Below are 18,516 nucleotides of genomic sequence, written 5' to 3' on the forward strand. Positions count from 1 at the left end.
TCAATCACATTAAATGTTTCCTTAATTAAATGCATTAATTTTTGAGATGTAGGATTCCCTAAGAGCAAGATTTACCTTTTTTAGTAAGTTTAGTGTTTTACACACATCAGATGCTACTGATTTCTGATCATCCTGCTATGCAGACCCAGCAGAGCAGGGATTTTATTTCCTATGGTATCAATCTCAAGATCTCTCTCCTCTAGGATTTTGAGACTTTTAGATTTTCTGGGCCTGTGAATCAGTTTGGGGTCTGATCATCCTAAATTCAGTGGTGAATTGGAGCCGGTTCCCACCGGTTCGCGGGAACGGGTTGTTAAATTTAGAACCCCTTTTAGAACTGGTTGTCCCGGTTCTAAAAGGGCTTTTAAATTTAACAAAAGCTCCAGCAGCTCCCTGTCCTGCCCCCAGCCCCAGCTCATCTAGCTCCGGCTCCGCCTCTGCCTCCTCCCCTGAAGGCTCCCCCTCCCGGCTTCCCACGAATCAGCTGTTCGCGCGGGAAGCCTAGGAGGGCTGAGAAGGAAGCAGCAGCTTCCTGCAGGTGAGCTGGGGCGGGGGACGCGAGGAGGGTTCCAGGCGCCGCGCGGCTTCGGGCTGGCCAGCGGCTCCAGCCCGGCCCCGCCTCCGGGCCGGCCATCGTCTCTGAGCCGGCCCTGACTCCGGGCTGGCCTGCGGCTCCGTGCCGGCCCCCAACTTCGGCCCGGCCAGCGGCTCCGGCCCAGCCTCTGGCCCCATCCCCGATTTCGGGCCGGCCAGCGGCTCCGGCCCGGCCCCCGACTCTGGCCCGGCACCCGCGGCTCCCGGCCCTCAGCTCCAGACAGCGCGGTAAGGGGGGCAGGGAGGGGGTATTGAATAGAGGGCGGGGGGGGTGGATTAGGGTCGGGACTCGGGGCGGTCAGAGGGCAGGGAACAGGGGAATTGAATGGGGGCAAGGGTCCTGGGGGGACAGTCAGGAAGGAGCAGGGGTGTTGGATGGGGCGCTGGGGTGCAGTCAGGGGCAGGGGTTCCAGGGGCAGTCGGGATGGGGCAGGAGTCATCAGGAATGAGAGGAGGGGTTGGATTGGGTGGCAGGGGGCAGTTAGGGGACAGGGAAGGGGGGTGGATGGGGTGTCAAGGAACATGGGGGGTTGGATGGGGCAGGAGTCCTGGGGAGTGCACGACCCTCTCGTGCGGTGAGGAGGAGGGAACCGGTTGTTAATATTTTGGCAGCTCATCACTGCCTAAATTTGCTTTGTTGGTCTTGAATTTTGGGTCTCTGTTGCCTTCTTTTTCCCTGCACAATATAGACAAATCTCCAGACTTTGTTTTAATGTTCCTTGGGGAGAGTAAGTTAAAGAAGCTTCTACAGTGGAAAGCAAGTGCCAGACCCTTGCTAAAGTGTCATATAGTTAAAGCTCCCAGTAGTTCCCTAAAAGAGAACTCCCTGCCCCTGAGGCTTGGCAAGTGGTGGCTATTGTTGCAGCAACTGAACTTGGAAAGATAGAGGGAATGAGAAGCTCTGTTTAGGACTTTTTTGTCTCATTCGCAGCCAGTTAAAGCATTATTAGTACTACGGTATAAAGAGTAAGTTTTTTTATAAATAGTCAGCAGTGTATCTAGCGGTCTCTTTTGACACCCAAGGCCTCCCCTATTAACATTTCTATGGTGCTGAGTAATATGTACTCTTCACCTGAGGGGGAATATAGAAGAAAAAAATTAGGTAGCTTAGTTCAAGTCCTTGGGAGCTTTGAAATAAAACTTTGTTACATCATTCACTTTTGCCCCCTCCCAACAATGGCTTTAATTGCTGCTATTGGTCTGTTGGGCTTCTTTCCATCCTCAGTGTGGACAAAATCATGATTTTATCAGCACCTCCCATGTGACCTGGTCTATCCTTTATATTTGGTAGTGAAAAAGATGAAACAGTAGCTGTAGTAAAATGAAATACTAGTTTTAGTTTACTTGTTAAAATGCATCAACTTCTCTTTTTGGTTGAAAATTTATGGTTTCAGAACTTGATTTCAATAAATTACTTCAAACAGTGCAAGCTGAACTGCAGACTTTTCAGTCATTTGTCCAACCCCTCCACTAAGTGTGTGTATGTAGATGTTCACTACCTGTTACTTTATTTGCTTACCTAACACAGGAAATACGAACAAGTTAATCATTTAATACAGCAGGAAAAGAGGTATTTATAGGGACAGTTTAAAAACACTTATTGCGGCCAGCAGTTTAAGGTACATATAGATGAATAAGTTTTGGGGTTTGTTTAGGTAATCATTCAATCCCTAGCTCAGATTGGTCTCTTTGTAGTATCTCCAGCCTGCAAATTACTTAGACCTTCTATAGTAAACTGCTTTTTCAAAACCCTTCCCTTAAAATGTATATGTTCCATTCATGTGTGACGGATTGGGATATAGTGAAACAGTTCTAATTAGAGAGTCCAATTCTCTGTACAATAGCACAGTCAAAAAGAAAAATAGTGTGGGACTAACAGATCCCTACCGCTGTACGTCTATCTGTAGTGGTGGTGGTGGATACTTGTACTCCTGAGAATAGGGGTATAAGCCCTGCTCAGTGGGGCTGTGAAGTGCACAGAAATATTAACCAAGTGAGGTTTGAATGTGTAGTCTTCTGATTCCTGGCCCACTGAATTTATCCTAAGGATACAAGAACATTCAAGGAGAGGGATCCATTTCATGTCCTGTCTGGAATTTTAGTTCTGTCTGACTGCTTTAGAATGACGCAGGAGGAAGTTGTGCAGAGCAATTGGAACTATCAAGAGAGTTAAGGAACAAAACTCTACGAAGTTTAGTTATGCATCTGCAAATGGTGAATTTTCCAGCCTTTGTTACTTGGTCAAAACAGCAGACTTTCCTGACTATGATAAAAGTAACTTCTGTGAACTCAAGGCTATCCCTCTGCTTGATCTTAAACTCCTGCTCCAAACCATGGGGATTCTAGAGATGGTCAGAACAGTTTAACACAGCCAAACTACATCATAAATGGGAACTCCATATATCTTTCACATTTCTTACCCAAACTGCAGCTAGCTGTGATAATGAGCAATTAAGGACATATTCCCATAGTCAGTCTTCAGTTTAAGTGAAGTGATATTGTTGAACTTGATGACAATGTCTATGGCAGACTGGTATCTCTGCATAGTTCTGACCTTACTGCAAGATATAACAGGAGGAGAAAAAGGCTTGCTTTCAGCAGCAAAAGGAACAAACAGATGCACATTATGTATTCTGGTTCTCTTTTCCCAGCAACTGTTATATCTATGCCCCAATTGATTTAAAACTGGCTCACTAAACTGACTAGCTGGTGGTGGTGCAAATCAGAAATAGAATTCCAGGTTATACACTGTGAAAAGTCCTCTTCTAGCTAGATGGATCTTGAAATAATTCTTTTAGCATTAGCCCCCTATTATTCCATAACCCTGAACTTGTTCAGTGTGTGTCTACATTTAAAACACTGCGTCAGCACAGCTTTAGCACTTTAGTGTAGAGTAGACACTGTGCTGATAAGAGGTTGGTGTAAGCAATCCTCTGTCCTGAGAGGCGGTAGTTAAATTGATGGAAGAATTCAAGGGTGTGGATTTTTGATACCCCTAATTGTCTAGTGTAGAACAGACCTTAATTATCTTCAGCCAACCACAGGGGTTTTTGCTAGCTGAAAGCAACATTCCAAGCTAGAATTTGACTATTGCATAATGTAACAGGTACAAGGTAAATGTACGTTCAGTAGTACTGCAGCTAGGTGTTACTGAAGCTGTCTGGTTCTAATAGTGCAGTTTCAAAGAGTCTGCTGTACAGGAGGAGGGTCCATTAAGTAAGCCACTTGTCTGGGAGTTGGGAGAAGTGGGTTCAGTTCCCTTCTCCACTACATACTTCCTGTGTGACCTTGGGCAATCATCTCAGTTCCCCATCTGTAAAACTGAAATAAGAGACTGCCCTACCTCACAGGAGTATGATGAGGCTAAATACATTAAAAATTGTGACATGCTTAGATACCACAGTAATCAGGGCTATATTAGAACTAAGATAGATCAGAAGTTAGAGTGAAAGTTAATTTTTGGTTCTCCCAATTGGAATGTGGTGACTTGCTTAAAAAGTTGCAAAGTTAGGCTTTAAATTAACTAAATGTCCATATTAATGAGTTGTTTCCTCTCATCGTCTAGGGATGCATCACTGATGGCTATGAGAAGGCGAATTGAGGGCTTGACACCAGAAGAAATCAGAAATCTTTCCAGGGATGAAATGCACATGCCTACAACTATGGAGGATTTTGAAATGGCTTTAAAAAAGGTTTCTAAATCGGTATCTGCTGCGGACATTGAGAAATATGAAAAATGGATTGTTGAATTTGGATCATGCTAAGACTTCCTAACCAAACTTCCCCAGGAAACCTGTCTTAAAACAGCTTCAAAAGTAATGAAAGGTAGCGTTCATATGCACTAAGTGCTATTTTTTAACTTTCTTAAACTTAAGTGCAACATGATTCTGAATAAAGTAATTTTTTAAATTGCATGTCACTTTTGCCTCTTATTTGAATTTACTCAGAACAAGTCTCCCTTTATCTACGTCCCTTTCAAAGATATGAATGTCATCAATCAAATCTTCTTTGGTTTTTGTTTTGTTTTAATTGAATATTGGGATTTGTTCACCAGGGGGATCTCATATGAACTCTTTCACTAGCACAGAAGCTAGTCGTCTTTGTGCTTGTTAGATCCTGATACTGCGAATCTCAACACAAGAAGATGATTCTTCACTAAACAGTGGTGGCCCATTCATCTTTAGCAAATTTTGTCCTCTAAATGTTCCTGCATCTGTTAAAAGAAATTGTGACAAGACTAAGGTGCAAAAACTCTGAAACTTGTAACCGTTAATAAATTAAACTTAAGATGCATTGGGAAAAGCATTTCCTTAGATATGCTGTACAACTCTAATTAATACCAGACTATTTTGTCAGCACTGCTGCTGCGTCAGGGTTGCAGTCTACAAGTGTTGCAATTCTCTTTAGAAAGTGGAGACCAAGGCATTAAACATATCTGGCACACTTTCTATTAAAAATAAATAAATTGTAAACTGATTACTGGCAGATAACTTGGTCAAGGAAGGAATCTGTGTTCTAAAAGAAGCTTACTATTCAGGAGATGTATAAGTGAGTGTATGTCCTAGACTTTTAGAAAAGTCCTGCTTTAAAATTCTTAAGAGTGGCCTTCTCCTAAAGTGGGATAACTACTTCCCCTGTTTAGGCGTGTGCCAATTTTATACAGGAATTTTACTTTAAAAAATTTAAATTTTAAAATAGGGCCCAAGATCGCCTATTGCCCTCAATCTTAAAGCAAGACCACACATGACTCTCTAGTGAGGTTCTTTTTCTTGTAATATTCCTACTAGTTAGGGAATACAAATGGAAAGCTAAAAATCAAGCCTGTTTTTTTCTTCAGGTAATGTATTCTTGCAAGCCACTTCTCTACAGTTTGATTTCCTTTCAGTATATTTTTATATGCAGAGTAAAGAAGTTAAATGTTAATTTATATGAACATTTGTGGGAAAACTATGCCTCCTGTACTCAAGATAAACTAATGTCTTGTAAGACATTTGTGTTCTTGTTTCTGAAAAACTTTACACAATACTACAAGATATACAAAAAGCATAGTAAACAAGTCATCTATAAGTGGCTTACAATTTTCAGTAGAGAAGGGGCTTAATATGAAATTGTGTATCGAATAAAGTGCTTGAAATATCAAAAATTGCCTTAATACCTTGTTTTACATATATAGTAACACCTTATTCTAATAGTAAGAACATTTGTTGTTTTTACAAGGCACAGTCAAGGGTAATAGGTCTAAAACCAGGTTGCCCAGCTTTGTTTTGGCTTGCAGGCACGTGTAATCTGTTCCTTTAGCCCATGCTTGAGATGACTGAAGATTATCACATTCTGTATTTCATTACCTAACTGCCTTATCTGTGAATACAAAGGCCAGCTTCCTATCCTAGCTGCTAGGAGAGTATTTTAAAGAAGTTAAAACCTGTCACAACCCTCATAATGGGAAGCTGTTGCTCCTTGGGAGCAAGAGGATGTGGAAAGAGGGGAGATCATTTTGGGCCTCAACCTTGAAATGTCCCTTTAAACATAAATCAGTTGACGTACTATTTTCAGAATAGGAAGCAAATAAGGTATTAAAGTTCAAGTGCCAAATTTCAGGTCCAGATTTGTACAAAGATTCAGACGCAAACATGGTATTGAGTACATCATTTCTCCACTAAATTGTCTGTCTTCTCTGGAATATCTGAAGGGACCTTTATCACAACCACAGGTGCAGTGTTGATATCCTCCAGGTGAAGGACTCCTCTGAAAGACACATTACTTAACATTAGAAAAGGGTAGCTCTGTTTTGAGAATAATTTTTTCATTGTAAATCAACATATGAAGTAAGTGCAGACTTAGTTTATTATCTATTAAATGAAGAGGCAGCACATGTATTGAGACTTGAGGAAAGTTGCTTTGATACTTGGTGACTTTTGGCACATCATGTAAGCTTGTTGCCAATCTAAAATATCAGCATACGATTCAGTTCCTACCTCACAGATATTAAAACTTAATTGTTTAAACTGCTTTCAAATCATCTTCCACCAGGAGCTATATTAATGCTAAGCTAAAGTGCTGGTCAATGACTGGACATACTGTTTACAAGACACCTGCTTTTACAATAGAGAGCTCTGCTGAAGATTCAACACGCTGCTGTTCAATTACAGGATGAACGTTCCCCATCTGCTTGATACCCCCTCCACTAAAATCAGACCTGCCACATTATGAGACTGGTCAATGAAAGGAGACAGTCTTAGGACTACAACCATAGCTTTTTTTGGGAGTATGCAAGAATTACTCACTTGTGTTCGCAGGAAGGGAAAAGCACTTTTAAGATTCCTAAAACTAGAGCTGCTCCTACAACTCCAGTCCCAATGACTTCCATTAGCTTAAAGAACACAGGAAAAGATTTAAGCCAGAACCCGCACAGCTCTTTTCTCAAGTATTCCACCCACTGGCACATGACCTGAAACCAACAAACATGTTAAGATAGACATATTTCAGAAACTAGTGCAGTCTAGCTACTAGTGAATCTCTACAAGATGCATTAGCTCTGTTTTAAATGTATAATACAGTTCATACACTGCTTTACATATATCACTAATTGACAGTCTCCCTGCTCAGGAAGATCTGACACATGCAAATCTGAAATACAACCTTAGCAGAGTCATATGAGAGGAGATCCCATTTTTGGGTGGGGAGCTGAGATCTACAGAGTATCCGGAGGCAAGGCTATAGTGAAGTTTAGATGTAGATTACACATGCTACTTGGGACCAGAATAGCATTTCTCATTGCAGTGTGTAGCAGGGAAAGGGTTACTGGTGATGCAGCAGCAACATTATATTGGCTATGAAGCACCTTTGAGGGCTGCCTGAGAGAGCACAAGAAGGTAGAATGTTTGGGGGAGAACCCTGGTGATTTTTTCAACTATCAAACAATGCCAGGCATTAACCTGCTGCAGTGGTGACTTGCAGGTAGTGTTTTGTTTTCATTGTGCTCGCTTTTTGTATCTGATTGCAACAGTCTCTAAAACAGGAGCAATGTAGCTGTAACTATACTCCCAGGTGAGGAGAGTACTGAACAGAATCTTTCCTTTGTGTGTGATTGTTGCTGGCCTCCTAAGGGTATGTTTACACAGCAAAGAAAAATCCATGGCTGGCCCCTGCTAGCCAACTCAGCCTCAGGCTGCGGGGCTGTTTCATTGCTGTGTAGACTTTCAGGAGTCTACACACCAAATAAAACAGCGCCTGAGCCAGGCCAGCCACAGGGTATGTCTACACAGCAAAGAAAAACCCAAGTATGCAGAGATGTGAAATAGAGTGCTGGGTACTGGAAAGTCCCTCCTCTGAAGGAACTATTCATTCCTTTCAGCGGTCTTGCTCTTGCTGTAATCAAACTGGCTAGTCTACTTTTCAAAGAGTAGGTGGGCTTCCTATCCGACAACTATAAGAGAAGAAGCAGTAGGAAGAAAGTTGGCATTTGAACAGAATAAAGTTTTCCAGGCCACCAGAAGCAAAGTTCTAGCATCTCTAATTATCTTTTCTGATCTTTTCCTCTAGAATACAAAAACAAGGGGATATGAACTGAAACTGAATGGCAACTGATTTTAAAATGGAAAGGAACTACTTTACAACACACATTATCGAACTCTGTCACAAGACAGAGAGGTCAGAGCTTATATGGATGTCTAAATACTTCTGACTAATAACTGTTACATGAGATATGTTAAAAAAACGATTTTAGAAGGGTAAACACCATTTCTCAGAGTATAAACCAAGTGGAAGATTAGGAAGAAACTTCCACTATGGGTGGGTTATTTCTCAATTGTATACTAGAGAAGTATACACTTTCCTTTTGAAGCATCTGGTACTGGCCACTCTCAGAAACAGGAGATGGGACCAGATGGATCACTAGTATCATACAACAGCAATTACTACATTCTTATCATATAAGACAATGTATCCTCAACAAAACGGCAGCTGGAAAAGTTGCAATTTCAAGTAAAACAGGGCTGAGAATTAAAATAGCCTTTGCAACAAAGTCAATGTATCATCTTGCTTTTTTCTACATACAAAAAAAAAAAAAAAAAAAAAAAACAACACACACCTCCAAGAGATGGAGTTTTGAGAACAAAACTCAATCACATGCTTCTTTAAAAAAAAAAAAAAATCCCTAGAATAGCTTTCATAGCCTCTAGAAAGGCACTATATGTTTGCTGAAATGGCATGTGGATGGCCTTCGTGTTGCAATGCAATTTACTGAATCATGCTGGGGGGGAGGAGGGGTGTCTGGCTTCCTTTCCTAGCCATGGATTAATGGGGAAAATTTACTGCTTTCTGCTTGATTCCAAAGAAGGAGAGACTAAGGTTCTGTAACATTAGCACTATGCTAATCAACACAAACTTAATTGTCCAGTCTTGTCAACAGCACTCCCCCTAACTGCTGTTATTTTCTTCTAGATTTCTCACTTGCTCTTATCCATTTCCAGTGCTAAACACAAAATTAGAGAAAGTTCTGATTCCGTTTTAACTGGGACTTAAGATGGACACCATAAGTATTTTAAACAATTACCTTATAAGATGATGGAGGCTCTGTCCTGAGGGGAGTCTCCGGTAACTTGCCAGGTAATGTCTCTTCATCTACTGTAGTTTCTACTTGCCTGAGGAGGTAGTGACTGGTTGGTTGCAGTGGGCCTTGAACATCTACTAAAGAAGAAAGGCATAGTTAAACATTTTTAGCTTCTCCATTTCACCCACACAACTTCTGGTGGAGCAGTATATGATCTAACGATGCACACAGCAAGCAAAATAAAGTGATGCTGCATGTGTGTGCGCACTGCAAGGTTATCTAAGTTTATAATGGAAATACAAATAATTAAAGCTGACATTTTCATTTGACCTTCAGAATAAACCCTGAAAGAAGCTGAGGTAGCATTACTAGGCAGATTCAACTGTGAACTTTAGCTGTCATCTGCTAAAAGGTGAGAAATAAAATTAATCAAGTCCCTTAGTAAACCCATAAGAGAATTTGATTAATAGAAACTGAATTCTGGCCACATTTTCAACATAAAGTAAAATTTGGTAACTCAAACTATATAGAAAAGGACCAGACAGGAACTTATTTTACAGAACTCAATTCTTGCCTTGAGAGAGCTTCAATGGTAGCCTTTATTGTAGGATGGCAAAAATGGCAAATACAACTCAGCTAGGAGAACTACAGTGATATTAGATCCCCCAACATCTTAAGTGCCATTTCAGAAGCACCTCTGAAGAAAAAATGCATTTGAAAAGAGAACCAAAAAAACAGCATACAGAATGCTAAAGTGCTAAAATAAGGCATAACCAATAATCTCTTAATGAACAGAAGAGTGTATGTCTTGGGCAAGTCAGTTCACCTCAACTTCCCTCTCAATGAAACAGGGATCGTGAAACTTGCCTGTCTTTGTCAAATGCTTTGTGATCTATGCATTAAAAGCATTATGTAAGTGCTATATATTACATACCTTTTCCTGAGAGATTGGGAAGTGTAAATAACATGTCATTGTCCCTGGGGATGGAATACAGCATGCTTTCCTTCAGAGGAACAGTATGGTTTGAATGTCTAAGTACTCTCAGGCCCTTAATTAATATGTTTATTTCAGTAACCTCCTCTTGCTGAACCTGCAAAGGAGAAAAATATTGGAATTCTATATCTGTTTTAAAGTAAGGGTGAGGCAGGCCACTGGCTAAAAACAAGCTCAATTAAAATACTCTAGCATGAAGATTTTTGTGGATGCACAAATATTACTAACATAATGAATAGTATTTCTTTTTATTTACTAATACATTAGCATAAGTGCATTAAAGGTTGGGAAGGTGCCTGTTCCTGCAAGAAGGTGTGTTAATATGATCGGCTTGATTTTCAAGAGTTGTACCTAACTCATTATGGCTATGATTCAGAAAGGTATTTAAGCACCTGCCTCACTTCAAGCATGTGAGCAGTCCCAGTGAAGTAAATAGGATTTTGCACGTGCTTTAGTACACTGCTGAACTGAGGCCTATGCTACTGGCCATTCAGTAGGCACTACTGCTACCATTTCCTACTTTACCAAGTCTGACATCAAGGGATAATGCATTTTTACACAGGTGTATTTATCTGCATAGTCAGTGAGGTGATTTCTGATGTGACCTGCAGCAGTTCAGCTTGTCAACAAAACAAGTTCTGCCAACATGATTAATATCTCCATTTGTCCTTCCAGCAGCTTACGCTTACCTACTCTTTCTTTAATGTAAAGCTACAATATTCAGAGTAGGGAGTGGCACAACACTGATGTACCAAAGTTATTAAAAAGTACAAAGGGAATATGCATATTTTGTAACCATATTTATACTAGATTGACCTAAAACATAACAAAACAATCTCATATTTTTCCTCCACACAAATATTAGGTGATGTATTATTTTGACTTATTCTTTATTTCTAAAAAATGCTCATTAGAAGTACTGACTTAAGAGGAAAAAATTTCAGTGTGAAGAGTAATAGAACAGCTGTTCAAAATACAAGACCAGGAACTGACAGAAATCCGGCGTGTGCATTGGGTCCAGGACGAAGACTGCAACATGGAAGTTTGTAAACAAAAAAGAATGCAGTAGGATGTAAGCTATTAGCTGGATCCTGCCCTTAGGCGATGCACAGTATTGCGTAGCTCAGAATTAAAACTACTGCATAATATGAATCATCTGTTCACGGTCAGCTGATAATCAAGATTGCATGCAGTGTTGGTATCAGGATATTAAGGAGACAAGGTGGGTGACCAACTTCTGTTGGTAAGAGACAAGCTTTTGCGCTATACAGAGCTCTTCTTCAGGTTGAAAAGGGTGAAAGCCCCAGACAGAAATAAAGCAGTTTAATATGCTAGTACTAATACCCTATCAAGATTTGAAGTATATTGTATAGAATAGTAAAAGATCTGAGACAAAGCATTACTACTATATGGTAGTCACAGTAGGAACCAGTGCAACACACGCTTAGGCTACATTTTTTCATAATAAAAGGTGTAATACACACTTACATTCTAAAACACTTGAAACAATGAATTACCAGATCATTTTAATAAGCTATAGTCACAATTATTTTGACAAATGTACTACCTGTTAAATGTCTGTGCATGCACAGTGAAAGGAGAATAAGACATTTTGATCATTCCTTATTAACAAAATCACTGCTCTACTGCTGTGGTAAATTTCATAGTGAAATCTCAACAAAAACTAGAGCCTGTATAAAGCAGAAATGTATACTAAACCATAACCTGGAAATTTCTACTTGCCGCAACAACTTGTATCATTAGGTATGCTCAGTGCAGAACTTCTCTGGTTTGAAGAGTGAGTGGCTAACAATTTATGCAAAATTTTGAAAAATAAAGTGCTGCATACTTTCAATTTTTTTGTTGACAGATATTTCCTGAATTCTCATCTCAACTATAATTGAGAAACATCTTTCCATTGCAAATTAGATTATTTTTTCTTAAGAGCTCATTTGCCCTCGGTGTGTCTCTCCTAAAGCCTGTCTGTGATTATTATTTTCATGGCAACTACCAACTTTTTGGGGATAGGGGATTGCTTAAAATTCACACATAATATTCTATAAGGAGACAAAATAGTCTAGGCCTTGATCCTGCAAGGTGCTAAGCACTTTATCCCCAATCCAGCAAAGCACTTAAGCATATGAGAGTTAAAACGTGTAAATTACTATTCTGATTTAGAATGGGCAAATAAGCATGATTAGTGTTACCTCTCTCCCATCGATTTCGGTCACCTCTTCCTGAATGACAATCAACTGCAAATTTGATCTGGATGCCAAGGGCCACTCACGAAACATGATGCGAACACTGACAATTCCCCAATGCCTTTGATCCAATAGGTTATCAGAGTTTCCAGTTTCCACTGTCAACAGATAATTATGCAGTGCACAAAGTCACAAAAAGAAACAGAAGTCCCACTCACCCTCATGACCTTACTACTCACAACCGCCTCATACCCGCCACCGCAAAGTCCACCACGATCACACACTCAACAGCCCTCCACCTCTCTCTCAATGTTTCCTGGACACATCTACTGTCCTACTCCCCAAACACCATGCTCCCACCACTAATGATTGTGTGTTAGATGTGAAAGAGAGTTTGTTGTGGAAATGAAGAGTCCAAATTTACATTGATATTTTGATGTGCAGGTGGTCAGGCATATGAATTGAGGCTGGTCTGGATGTCACATCCAGGCCATTGATGCACTGCACAGCTTGTCAGTGTTGGGAGGCACAAGGTGCTTGGCCTTGTTTCTTCAGTCACCCAATAAGACTCTAAAATGTTCGTTGCTTTTACAGTAAATCCCCTTAATATCAAATTTTTTTAATTAAAAAAAGCTTTTTTTATTTATGCAGCAATGCCTTGCATTATGAAAAAAATATGGCCAGATAAGAGAAAAATATTAAGATAAATTTATATAGGTATCTCCCAGTGGACCCACAAGCTTGTTGAACGTTTCCTGAATTACGATATTGAATATACAGTTAAAGGGCCAAATCCTAAGAGATGCAAAAGCACCTGCAGCTCCCAATCCTCCCAACCTTTAAATGCCAAGTCCCCTGAATTCTGATTAAGTTTAATGGGAACTGAAGACATTCAACGCTTAGCAAAATTGAACCCATTGATCTCAATAGGAGTTACAAGTGCTTAAGAGGTGCTGAGCAGGATTTAGCGAAGTTCTTAACACAGAACTACTCAGTCAGAACGCTAAGACTTCTGTCCAGGGCAAGAACTTGGATACTTAGGGCCTGATTCAGACCTCAGATAAAGTCAGTGTAGTTAACTTGCTTTTACGATAACATAAAAGACATCAGAATGAGGACCTTAGTAATCCTATAGCACTTTGAACTTTACCAATGTTATCTAATTAAACCTCACAACAACCCTGCAGAGAAGTTAAAAGTCTTGTGCCAAGGTCACAAAGCTGAGAACAGAACTCTAGAGTTCCTGGTTTCCTAGGCCTTGGGTCAAATCACTGGTTTTTGCCTACTTTCTGATTTACATAGCACATTTGTAAAATTTCAAAAGCACTGTAGATTAGTGGGTTGGACAATTAGAAAGAAAATGGAATTTGAGAATGCTCAGCATCTCACAGGATTAGGCCTTACATTCGTGAATAAAATGTTGTCTTGCATTCTTCTTGAGTCAATTACCTCTGAAGTAAGTTACACTTTGAAATGTTTTATAATCTATACTAGAGATGAAAAAGATAGGAACATACTTTTACTACATGTGACAAATAGTAATGAGTTACCGCCTACCCCAAAAAGAGAGTATTTAATTATTCATTTGTCATCCTTTGGGTTTTCAAAAGACAAGGTCACAGCTTAGAGAAGCAATTTAAAAGACCATTAGTAAAGGTCTGATCATAAAGGGCAGATGATCTCAGAAGCCAACCTTGAGACTGACCATAACTAGTGAATCTGCATGTAAAAGGATCTTCAGTCAAATGAACATCATTGTCTCAGCTTCATTAATTATGCAATCCACTGTGCAAATCCAAGTATCAAAAAATACTTTTGATTGGCAGTCCTTGCACAAGACAACAACACTGAACTAGGGGAAGTAGAACAGACATGTCCGCTGGGTCGTGGAACAGACATGTTCTTCGAGATTCGCAGCACAACATTTACAGAATAGATTAGTAACCGTTCCTTCTTTGAATGATTGCATGTGTCCATTCCACTTCTGGCTTGAATTGGAAATGGGCGACAGGAAATGGATCACTTGGTGATTACCTATTCTGTTCATTCCCTCTGGGGCACCTGGCATTGGCCACGACAGGATACTGGGCTAGATAGACCTGTGGTCTGACCCAGTATGGCCATTCTTATGAACTGCTTGTGAGTCACTTGAGGTGGGTTTCCGAGTCCACCTGAACAATGACCGAAGGACTGCTCATCAGAACTTGGCATCATCTCTGGAATGCTGAGATATGGAATAATAAGTAGTAAAGGTGTGTACTGAGGGCCAAGTTGCAGCCCTACAAATGTCTGATATAGGCACATGCGCTAAAAGCACTGCAGAAGTTGCTTGAGATCTTGTCGAGTGTGCTATCACCTTGCTTGGCAGCACTACGTTGGCAATGTCATAGCACAGGTGTACACAGGAGGAAATCTGGGACAAGATCCTCTGCAGCAAGACTCAGGGGGTAGGGCCTTTATCCTGTCTGCGAGTGCTACAAACAGTTGAGAAGATGATCTCAACAATCTAGTTCTAGCGAAGTAAAAAGCCAACATCCATGGTATGGAATCTAAACACTTCTGAATACCAGCCCTCGCACAGGAGGTACAACATTGAACTAGTGGGGGAAACAACAGCTTCCCCCATTACAGACAGTATAAAATATCAGGATTGCAACACCTACACAACAGCATCTTATATGTGAGAAACCTGCAGTCCCAATGTAGGTGGAATAATGACAATGGCAAAATATACTTAAAGATCAACATAATCCTAATTCCTATTTATCCTATTCAAACTCTCTTTGGATGTGTGCCACCCAACATAGAGAGACAGCCATTAGCAGTGGGGAGTTGCATTATTATATTCACATTACCCAGTCTAGTGCAAAACCGTCCCCTTTCAAAAATATACACAAGGTCTGTATTTCAGGTGAAACCGTGTAAATACAAGGACATGACTGGGACATGGAAACATATGCGGATGTCAGATTTTGTTTCATGTTGATTCTAAACACATCCTAACTCTGTAAACGTGTTGTTTCCAAATATTGCTGACCTTCAGAGAGCACCATAGCAATGAATTATTTGTTATGTCCTTCTCTAGGTGACATGGAAGCAGATATCCCAGATAAAGAATTGAGCAGTACTCACATATTAAAGTTTGACACTTAATACGGGTAACACCTCTCTTCATAGGAAAGTCATTTACATATATCTGTCCACTATTGTAGGTGATATTAAAGATAACCTTAAAAAAATAAAAGATAGTTGGCAAAATATTAATATATACAGTCAGATTTTCAGTTTCATAAATAATGTAAAGAACAGATTAGAGAGTCACTATTGTATAAAATACTGAAATGAATAAGTCATCAGAAAAATCTGCGAAAGCACACATTCACAGGTAGAGTTTGGTTCATAACTTACTAATATGTTGAGTAAACAAAAACAACAAACCTGTGCTTCTTGAGATTCTTCACTGGTTTTCAACACAGTAACATTAACTCTGATGTTCTCCTGAAAAAAATAGTAATGAGAAAATAAATGTTGAGTCCCGTAAAATGAGTCCCACTTTACTGAAGAATAAATGACGTGTAGGACAAGTGAGCACATTCCCTATGCTCACTGTCTGGCAAAGTGCAGCTAGTGGAATATGCTTATTTGTCCCACACATCAGTTTTTAAAGAGGACTAATTACAAAAGAATGATTATCACTCCCTGTTAAGTGAAAAAGAGTGATTTTTTTTTTAAATGAAGATCAAGAAAACGTGCCATGTTTCCACATACCAATATGCTTGAGATGGAGTCAATTATAGCAAGAGCCCTACCAAATTCAGGGCCATGAAAAATGCATCACGGACCATGAAATCTGGTCTCCCCCCATGAAATCTGGTCTTTTGCATGCTTTTACCTAGTACTATACAGATTTCACAGGGGAGACCAGAGTTTCTCAAATTGGCGATCCTGACCCAAAAGGGAGTTGGGGGGGGGGGGGTCACAAGGTTATTTTAGGGAGGTCGGAGTATTGCCACTCTTACTTCTGTGCTGCTTTCAGAGCTGGGCAGCTGGAGAGCAGCAGCTGTTAACCGGGCACCCAGCTCTGAAGACAGTGCCCTGCCAGCAGCAGCACAGCCGGAGAGTGGCGGCTGCTGACTGAGGGCCCAGCTCTGCCGGCAGCAGCACAGAAGTAAGGGTGGCAATACCATACCATGCCATCCTTCCTTCTGCGCTGCTGCTGGCTCTGCCTTCAGAGCTGGGCTCCCGGCCAGCAGCTACCACTCTCTAGCTGCCCAGCTCGAAAGGCAGAGCCGCCACCAATAGCTGCGCAGTGCCGCAGCCCCCCCCTACAATAACCTTACAACTTCCCCCCCCCCCCCCCCCCCCCCCCCCCACACACACACACACAACTCCTTTTTGGATAAGGATCCCTACAGTTACAACACCATGAAATTTCAGATTTAAATAGCTGAAATTATTAAATTTATTATTTTTAAAATCCTATAACCATGAAAATTGACCAAAATGGACTGTGAATTTGGTAGGGCCCTAAATTATAGCAAATGAAGACAGAAGAAACCGAATATGGCAGAATTTCTCAATCTGTGGGTCATGACCAAAACTTGGGTCATCAAAATGTGTCAAAAAGGGTCAGGTGGCCTGGCCAACCCTTCACCATAAGGGCTGAGCCAAACCTGAGTGGTGCTGCGACCCTGGAGGTTGCAATGCCTGGAGCAGGGAGCCAACCCCAGGCAGCCCCGCAGGACAGGCGCCACCACTGTGATACGTATAATGTACTTATTTAGTACGTATTACAGTAATATGTATATTACATATTGCAAATAAGAAATACTTAGTAGGCAGATGTTTTTTGTGCTAGAGCTATTTACTGGTTTGTGACAGTCCATCACGTTTTAGAAATGGGTAATACAGTATGACACTTAGTCCATTCCCACTCCACATCAGTGCAAAGTCATCTACATGATTTTTAGTGCTTGATCCAGTTTAGTTTTCAATAAGCATAATGCTGCCATAAATGGGACAAAATTTTAGTTGTCTGAGTTGCTAGTAATCCTCACTCCTTCCATCCCATGACACCCGTAACCCCATCCACACATCCTTTCCCTGCCAAGATGCATGGGATTTGTTTCCTTCTTTCAATCTCAAATTGTTTTAATCTATGCCATTATTGCCCCTACCATCGTCCAGTCCCTAAGAAAACTACATTTGCTCCCTCCCGTCTCATCATTCAGTCCTGTCACTTTGTCCTGACGCCTACTTTACTAACTCTGTCAACCTCTCATTTGTCTCTCGTACCTTCCTTATAGCTCCAAAACCTGCCACTGTCCATTCCGGTCTTCAAAGAACACCTCCCTTGAACCTGACACACACTAACTACTGTCCCATTGTCACCCTGCCCTTTCTCAGCAAACTGCTTGACAACGTAGTTTTTAATTTCCCCACTCGCTTTTCATACAACCTTAACTGATTTCAACCTGCTTTTTTTGCTCTGGCCATAATCTGGAAAAGTTTCTTCTCCTTGGAGACAAATCATCTTTTTCTGCTGTTGATACCTTCTTCCCTGTACTCATTTTCCTCAACTCAGTGCAGCCTTTTTGACTGCATTTTCTTGTACAAACTTCATAACTAAAGAAGCATCTCAGAGTCCCTCAAATCACTTTTACACTTCTGCTCTCTTTGACTCTCTCTACATTGGGATTTGAACCATGTTTTAAAAGAGAGAGTTTGGGGTCACATAGACTTAAGTCAGGGGTTCTCAAACTGGGGGTTGGGACCCCGAGGGGGTTGTGAGGTTATTACATGGGGGGTTGTGAGCTGTCAGCCTCCACCCCAAACCCCACTTCACCTCCAACATTTATAATAGTGTCAAATACATAAAAAAGCGTTTTTAATGTATAAGGGGGGGGTCACACTCAGTGGCTTGCTATGTGAAAGGGGTCATGAGTACAAAAGTTTGAGAACCACTGACTTAAGTGGGTTTTGGAAATGGCTTTATACAATTTAGACTGTAAGCTCTATGGGACAGGGAATGTCTTACCATGCATGTGCACTGCACAACAGGGCCCCAATTACTCAATGGGTCTTTATTATAATAATTTAGTCTCATCTACGCTGGTCAGTCCAAACCGCATTTAAAAATGATTTAGATGGAACAAAGTTTAAATTGAGTATAAACA

At 40.7% G+C, this 18,516-nt stretch overlaps 2 protein-coding genes across 5 annotated transcripts in view; one reads left to right on the forward strand and one right to left on the reverse strand.

Moving 5' to 3' along the window:
• KATNA1 (katanin catalytic subunit A1) overlaps positions 1-5,297 on the forward strand; it is a 37,762-nt gene extending 32,465 nt beyond the window's left edge. For all 3 annotated transcript variants that reach the window (XM_024200216.3, XM_024200234.3, XM_024200226.3), the window contains one exon: positions 4,160-5,297. In XM_024200216.3, the coding sequence (XP_024055984.2) occupies positions 4,160-4,358 (199 nt within the window). In that variant the 3' untranslated portion in view covers positions 4,359-5,297. The remainder of the gene's footprint in view (positions 1-4,159) is intronic.
• Positions 5,298-5,887: 590 nt separating this feature from the next.
• The window catches only part of GINM1 (glycoprotein integral membrane 1), a 33,175-nt gene continuing 20,546 nt past the window's right edge, over positions 5,888-18,516 (reverse strand). Inside the window, exons 2-8 of one of the 2 annotated variants that reach the window (XM_026649767.1) lie at positions 15,779-15,838; positions 15,473-15,569; positions 12,347-12,498; positions 10,080-10,236; positions 9,149-9,279; positions 6,879-7,042; positions 5,888-6,339 (exon numbers count right to left, since the gene is read on the reverse strand). In XM_026649767.1, the coding sequence (XP_026505552.1) occupies positions 6,240-6,339; positions 6,879-7,042; positions 9,149-9,279; positions 10,080-10,236; positions 12,347-12,498; positions 15,473-15,569; positions 15,779-15,838 (861 nt within the window). In that variant the 3' untranslated portion in view covers positions 5,888-6,239. Of the gene's footprint in view, positions 6,340-6,878; positions 7,043-9,148; positions 9,283-10,079; positions 10,237-12,346; positions 12,499-15,472; positions 15,570-15,778; positions 15,839-18,516 lie in introns of both variants that reach the window. The other variant, XM_024200246.2, reaches the window with a different exon arrangement.

The sequence above is a fragment of the Terrapene carolina genome, unplaced genomic scaffold, assembly GCF_002925995.2.
Source record: "Terrapene carolina triunguis isolate 2854851 unplaced genomic scaffold, T_m_triunguis-2.0 Scaffold85, whole genome shotgun sequence".
Lineage (NCBI taxonomy): Eukaryota > Metazoa > Chordata > Testudines > Emydidae > Terrapene > Terrapene triunguis.